Source organism: Mya arenaria, chromosome 11, assembly GCF_026914265.1.
Source record: "Mya arenaria isolate MELC-2E11 chromosome 11, ASM2691426v1".
NCBI classification, from domain to species: domain Eukaryota; kingdom Metazoa; phylum Mollusca; class Bivalvia; order Myida; family Myidae; genus Mya; species Mya arenaria.
In genome coordinates, this window is record NC_069132.1 from 5,751,145 (window position 1) to 5,759,324 (window position 8,180).

General features: G+C 38.2%; 1 protein-coding gene across 2 annotated transcripts; it reads left to right on the forward strand.

Annotated features, from left to right (window-relative positions):
- Window positions 1–4,853: 4,853 nt before the first annotated feature.
- On the forward strand, window positions 4,854–7,698 carry LOC128209478 (galactose-binding lectin-like). 2 transcript variants are annotated; one of them, XM_052913525.1, is made up of 4 exons: window positions 4,854–5,012; window positions 5,596–5,922; window positions 6,125–6,522; window positions 6,817–7,698. In XM_052913525.1, exons 2-4 carry the CDS (start codon window positions 5,606–5,608, stop codon window positions 6,957–6,959), a joined length of 858 nt encoding a protein of 285 aa, XP_052769485.1. In that variant the 5' UTR covers window positions 4,854–5,012; window positions 5,596–5,605; the 3' UTR covers window positions 6,960–7,698. The 2 variants fall into 2 exon arrangements, with proteins under 2 accessions (XP_052769485.1, XP_052769486.1); XM_052913526.1 differs by lacking the exon at window positions 4,854–5,012 and adding an exon at window positions 5,110–5,242.
- Window positions 7,699–8,180: the final 482 nt, after the last annotated feature.

Here is an 8,180-nt window from a genome sequence, read left to right on the forward strand (position 1 = left end):
TTTCATTGACTGTAATAATAGGTGCATCACTGTTAACAACCCTGGCACCGGCTTACAGCACTCTTGACTTGATTGAAACTGGTCATTGACAGTAATAATAGGTGCACCACTGTTAACAACCCTGGCAGCGGCTTACAACAACGTTGGTATGATTGAAACATGCCTTTGACAGTAATGATAGGTGCACCATTGTTAACAACCCTGGCAGCGGCTTACAGCAGCCTCGGTATAATTGAAACTGGTCATTGACAGTAATGATCAGTGCATCCCTGTTAACAACCCTGGCAGCATCTTACAGCAGTCTTGACTTGATTGAATCTGGTCATTGACAGTAATGATAGGTGCACCACTGTAAACAACCATGGCAGCGGCTTACAACAGCGTCGGTATGATGAAACTGGCCACTTACAGTAATGATAGTGCACCAATGTCCACATTCATGGCAGCGGCTTACAGCAGCCTCAGTATGATGGAAACATGCCTTTGACAGTAATGATAGGTGCATCACTGTCAGCAACCCTGGCAGCGGCTTACAACAGCCTCGGTATTATTGAAACTGGTCATTGGCAGTAATGATAGGTGCACCATTGTCAGCAACCCTGGCATCGGCTTAAAACAGCCTCTGTATGATTGAAAGTGGTCATTGACAGTTACGATAGGTGCACCACTGTCAGCAACCCTGGCAGCGGCTAACAGAAGCCTCAGTATGATTGAAACATAACATTGACGGTAATGATTGGTGCATCACTGTTAACAACCCTCGCAGCGGCTTACAGCAGCCTCGGTATGATTGAAACATGCCTTTGGCCGTAATGATAGGTGCACCACTGATAGCAACCCTTGCAGCGGCTTACAGCAGCCTTGGTATGTTTGACTCTGGCCACTGACAGCTATAATAGGTGCACAACTGTTAACAGCCCTGGCAGCGGCTTACAACAGCCTCGGTATGATTGAAACTGGCCATTGACAGTAATGACAGGTGCACCACTGTTAACAACCATGGCACCGACTTACGGCAGCCTCGGTTTAATTAAAAAATGCCTTTGACAGTAATGGTAGGTGCACCACTGTCAACAACCCTGCCACGGGCTGACAGCAGCCTCGGTATGATTGAAACAAGCCCTTGACAGTAATGATAGGTGCACTATTGTTAACAACCCTGGCACCGGCTTACAGCAGCCTCGGTATGATTAAAACATGCCTTTGACAGTAATGATAGGTCACCACTGTTAACAACCCTGGCAGCGGCTTACAACAGCGTTGGTATGATTGAAGCATACCTTTGACAGTAATGATAGGTGCATCATTGTTCACAACCCTGGCACTGGCTTACAACAGCGTTGGTATGATTATAACATGCCTTTGACAGTAATGATAGGTTCATCACGGTTAACAACCCTGGAAGCGTCTTACAGCAGACTCGGTATGATTGAAACTGTCATTGACAGTAATGATCAGTGCATCACTGTTAACAACCCTGGCAGCGGCTTACAACAGCCTCGGTATGATTGAAACTGGTCATTGACAGTAATGATAGGTGCATCATTGTTAACAGCCCTGGCATCGGCTTACAACAGCCTCGGTATGATTGAAACTAGTCATTGACAGTAATGTTAGGTGCTCCACTGTTAACAACCCTGGCAGCGGCTTACAGCAGTCTTGGTATGATTGATTGAAACTGGCCAACAAGCATTGCACCGGCGTACAGGAGTATCGGTTTAAATGGAACTGGCCATTGACAGAAATGAAAGTGCAGGACTTCCAACGTCCATGACTCCGGCTTACAACATCATTGGCTTTAATTACCATGTCAAATGATAATGTGTACCACTGTCAACACCCATGACACTGACTTACAGCAGTCTCAGTATGATTGCATCTGTTTATTGGCATTAAAGACAGTACAACACTGTCAACATCGATGCCGCCGGCTTACATGAGTCTCATTGACATTAATGATAAGTGCACCACTGTCATCGCCAATGACACCGACCTACAGCAGTCGTGGAGAGATCAAACCTGTTAATTGACATTTATGACAATGAGACACTGTCAATGCTCACTGTCAGAAAAATAGAAGGTGTCGCTATAAAGTAATGATAATTTGCTTTTTTTCATTTTCCGACACTTTAAGATAAGATGGCCTTTTAATCACTTAAACCTTCTAATTATGTTCATGGACGTTTTATGTTGGATCATCCGTTTATCGGGCAAACGAATTGTTTATAAGACATATTAGACAATTTATTAAATTATGTCTATCGTTGAATTAGCTTTAATATATTGCAGTGGTTGTTCGGCCTATGCACATGTACTTTATTTAAGTTTATTTGAGATGTTTTTCTTGCATAAGGTGTTTATAACATTAGTGCATGTTTTATTCAGCACCTGACGACTACTTTACCTAACTCTATCGTGAATTAGATCTCAAATGTGCACAGGGTGTATGATTAACAACTGAGGCATCGCCTCATAGAGTCGAAGTTATATTGCTAAATAAGTGATTGCATTCGAACCTTAACTTTTGAATTACAGGGCACAAATATTTTCACTTGAAAAAAATCCCCTTATATTTCGCATTTTGTTCTTAACGAAGGATATCTTTGTTAACAAGGATGCAATTTTCTGAAAATACGAGATATCCATACGAGTTGAATCAATTTCCGCTTGTGCCTACCTGCTCGAAGACAAAGAGTAGTGTCCTTCTTATGAGTCTAGTATACCCCGACGATGGCATCGTTCTTGAAACCCTCTACCACAAATTTCGCAAACGCGGAGTCACATTCCTCACAGGGCACCTTTTTTCGCTACCATGTGCGGTGTACCTTTTGATAAATGTTGACAAAATTGAGAATAGAGAAGGTAATATTTTAATACGAACAAATATTGTAAAATTTATTATTTGTTTAAACCACATATATACATCGATGCCAACAGTACCGTTCAGTTACTGTGCGTGTGAATGATTTTTTTAAGAATGCTGAAAGTATGAAATATATTTTAGTAAATCTATTGACCATGAAATATAATGTTATATAATGGAAGGCATATCAATGTCTCATATACTTATGTCGGCAACCGACAGTGTTACACTTCTCATTACCGTCAATTATTATTTTGGTAGTTTTATGCTTCTTAAGGTATATTGTTTTCAGATTATATGCATGACATCTGTAATTGGCATCATTCAGTTTGCCATCGAAAATAAAGACTCAATCGAGACATACTTCGGAAACATGTTCTATACTCCTTACAGTGTTTCTCGTCCGCTTCCACGCCTTATACAAACATTTATATATGGGAATAAGTGCTTGATTGTTAATACTTACTTTTTATCATAATGTATAAAATAATTCTTGTAATCAGAAAAAAAATATCAAATAAACGTCTTATTTAATGACGTTTTCGAAACTGCCATAAAAGGGTAAGCCTACTTTATCCACTAATTATGTTCGCCTACTTAATTAATTATTGAATACAAATGTTTTCTAACTTCTGTTACTGCCTATCCGAGTAAAGTTTTTTTCTGTTCACTTTTTAATATCATATCGACCGTTATCTTAAATTAGTATTTTATAAACTGCCGAAGGGTTAATCTGTTTGCCAATTTAACCATACAAATCGAATGCATATGCTCTCGGTTGAACATGCTATGCCACAATTATACGTACGTGTCAATGGAAATGGACCCCAGCATATTGGCGTTACAGTTTGACAGAACAAAACAGACAATTTATTCGACTTAAACAAGAGTACATCGTCGTAATACATATAGTTATATATATATAATTTATTCGACTTATACAAGAGTACATCGTCGTAATACATATAGTTATACAAAATATACTGATTAAACCTGGATAAAATAATAAAAATCACCGGCCCTGGTCGACATTGTAGACAGTGGGTTTCTACTTTATGAAAACAGTGGTCAAATGATTGTCAGTCGTGACTTCCTACGCATCAAAAATAGTACCATTAAAACAACTTGGACAAACCCAATAGAACGACGACATTTTAAGCGTTCCATTGAAGTGTCCGAGACGTTTGCATACCTGAGAAAGTATTCACACACCCGTTTTCAAATGATACAGGACGCTTAAGGGTTTTAAATTTGCATATGTAATAAGTCAGTTTACGCGCAAGTAAACATTGTGTTGAGAAATAACCACATGGTCTTTTTTTTTCTTTTATTTGCATTTCCCTTGTGTTTCTAGATAAATCAATGCCGTTCATACTGTAGGACTCGATCGGCGTCGCGTAGTTATTTCTTTGCTGTACTATAAATGGACAAACACTTCATAGGTGGTGAATGCCCAAACAATTTATTCTCCAAATTATACCAGAACTTCTTGATATTTTAAGTTTAAACAAAACATCAGGCAGCAGAACATATAAATATAAGAATGTCATCAAATATGTCTTACGTTCATGCGTTAACGCGCTCAATATATATATATATATATATATATATATATATACACACACACATACTTAATTTTGGTATTACAATGAAGCATTGTGAGTATTAAGTTGTGTTATCATTTGATCACAGTTATTGCATACTCAGTTTTATTTAAGATAACAAGTAAGTATATGTCGTTCAATACACTTAAGTGACTTCACCAAAGGGTGTTAACCCTCGTCTGTTTCAGATGATTATATTACCGTATGAAAAACATAACTCGTAAGTTAATGGTAAACAACATTTGTTATTCAAGAATATCAAAATTTCAGTTCAAGGTCGAAAAGTTTAGTTGAATGCATTTCTTTCCTCCAACCAATTGACGAATAGATAATTTGAATCAGAATCTATCCAGCGCCCCTACTGGCGAAGAAATGTGGTATGATATAAGCATACATATATTTGTCGTCTGCATTGGACAGTCGGTCGAATCGTCGCTTTCATAAAGTGTTATATATATTCGTAGCTGTGCGCGGATTTCTTCAGTGTCCGCTTGCCAACGTTTACACTCTGTCGTCTGTTTTTTAACATTGAAAGGCAATACAAGGTGATCATATAGAAGCACGGGATTTACTTAAATTCGAGCTATTGTGTATATATCATAAAGATGGTTCACTGCATATTTGCTGAGTATTTTTTGTGTATTTTATTATAATTCATTTTGATCGACAATAAACTAGTCGTGATACAATTGGATACCATGATTGTTTTCGTGAGGTCGTTCGATATACTTAAACGTTACTTATAACATATCGCTGATCAACTGTGGTATTTAAGGTATTCCATGTTATATTTGTATCGTTTGAAATGGTTTTGTGTGCAAAAACGTGATATCACCGAAAATAATATCACAAACTGTTTGTTTTTGGATTTCAAAAATTGTAAAATATGTCATAAATGTCTGATTTCAGTTGAAATAAAAAGCAAATGTGCAAACTTTTATGATTGTATGGCTTATCTATTTACGACCAGGTATTTTATAAATTAGCAATGAGCAAGCCCATAACTTGCAAATAATGCTTCAACTGTATGGGTTTACCAGGCACCAACATAAATCAATGTGGTAGATAGAGCTATCAGAGAAAAAGCCTATTTCCCGGTCATATTCCTTAACATTGTTTTCATTTCAGGTAGTAGATCATGTCTGAGACGTTCCTCATCAAACACCGGTCAAATGGGAAGTTTTTCCATCCAAAGGGTGGAGAGAGCAACCCTGGCAATGGCACAAGTGTCGTTCTCCACAGCGACATACACGCCAACATGCACTGGCGCTTTCGCAAAGAAACGGACTACTGGGGCTACATCGAACACGTCGCCAGTGGCAAGTGCATCCATCCGAAGGACGGCAGTCTGACTCCCGGGAACGGAACTAGACTGGTCGTCCACAGTGACCGCCACTATGGCGCACTTTTTGCTCTCGATGGCAAAAACGATCACGTTATTCACAAGGGCGGCAGGTTGGTAAACATAGCTTTGATTCGTACACTATATGTTTGTAATGGTTGATGTGTTTCTTAGTGTTTCAAACGTAACACTGTAGCTTATGAAAATGTCTCTCATAATACGTACTCTTTATCCATAATTACAATGTGTTTTTTAGATCATTTCTTAAATATTTGTATGGTTCTTTATTTGTTGCTTTTCAATTCTACTTTTTAGATATGCGCATCCAGATGGTGGACGTCCTGACCCCGGTAATGGAACTACTGTCGTCCTCCATTCTGACATACACGATGCCATGCGCTTCCAGTTTGTGTCACCACAAGACCCTAGTAAAGAGATCCTTGTGTACGGCAGCCCAAACGTCATCGGGAAGTGGGAGATAATCAATGCCGTTATCAACCCGAAGGCCGAGCATAAGAGTACAATATCTGTCAAGATTGGCAAGTCCAAGACGGAAAGCACGACTTCTACGTTTGAATACAAATGGGAGTCTTCATTCGGCGTGGAGATTAAGGCAATCACAGCCTCCGTGAGTCAATCGGTGAGGTTTATGATTGAGAAAACTTCGTCTGAAACATGGACAGAGGAAAAAACAAGAACAAAGGAGATTACCGGTAAGTCTTTTCCATGTCAATTTACATTTGTGCTAAATTAAATCCAAGTTATGACGCTTTAAAAAACTACAAACGCTATCTTGATCTGTGCTTTTTGTGTTTTGCAAACAATTACCAATTCAATTAAATTGATAATCATAAGGAGTTGACCATTCGTATATGATTGAAACATGGAGCAATATCAGAATTAGGCTCTACATCTTGATCAGACAAATGACACAAGTTTATGCATTTAATCACGATTTGAGCCAAAATACCGATTGGTTGTCACATTGTATTATAATTATTTTGCAGTGTCACCTGGAAACACCGTCGTAACCTGGCAGTACAAGTTCGCCGTGGAGCAGAATGATTCACGTGCCCTGTTCCAGAGTAATCTATTGGCTGACACCGACAGCGAGACCACTGTTCCACGTGAATTCAAATACAGCGTCTAATCAGCTTAGACTTGTTGACAACGAAACCGTTACGCTTGGATAGTTAATCAGCATATTAAACACTTATATATAGCTCATCAAAGATCGACTAGCCATATGTAAACATAGTAAACATACGTTAAAGACATATTTGGACTGAATACATTTTATAAACCTGTAGAAGATATAACCAGAAGTGCCAATCGCCGAATGGGCATCGCCCGAGTGAGAATATAAAGACTCTTACCTACACACATTTTTTTCTCCACTTGATTATTCGTCAAATCGCTTTTGCATGCATTCTTTATGTAAACGTTTTTTATATAAATAAACTATCTTTGAAAATATAACGCATGCATCAATATTGAGTCAAATGGACACGGACATCTGTTTCATTTAAATTTGAATAAATAATCTAGGGGTTTTCATGATCACACACGTTTACAATGATTCAGCCCCTCCCCTAAAATGTCGATATACCTTATTTTTGTCGAAGTCGTGGAAAATTATCCAATGAATAAACCAGAATGCATTATTTCTGACCAAATGTTCTGGAACGAGGACCCAACCCCTTTTCTCTCTTGAGCCATATTTTGACGATTTGACAGTCCGTTTTCTGGGAAGGCGTTGTACTCCGAAGTTTCGACTTCTCCAAATATACTCATTGACCCCCAATCCCCTAGAAATTATATATTCTTGATAATGTGTTGCTTTTTGTGCTCTTTAGATAATGTTTTAATAAATCGGGAATAGTCGGCAATTTGCGCATTCTTATGTATATATTTAGGAATAAAGAAAGGCGAGTCGAATCAGGCCCTTGAAAGAAAATTCAATACGGAGCTTCCTAAAAGGCAAAAGGCTACGATAGAAAAAAGTTGGCCTTAATTAACAAGAATAAACAAAGTGACATCTTAGCAATCGATGGAAAAGTGACATCTTAGCAATCTATGGAAAATAATTATCTTTATTCATCTGCCCTTGTCATGAAAATTAATTCAATATACACTTATTAGCTTTCTTATGTGAAATATAAGTATAATAAAAACACTTAAAGTAATGCATAAGACGGTTGACTAGATGCCACTGTACTGTGTTATATTGCCTAAAAGGTATGCCGGTCAAACGTCAAAAAAGGTTAACGTTGGATTAGGCTAATAAAGTCTAATTTTGACAAAGGGTCATGACAGAAGAGTTACTTAAGCTACCAGGAACCGTTTCAAAAAGCATATCGCAAATGCATCG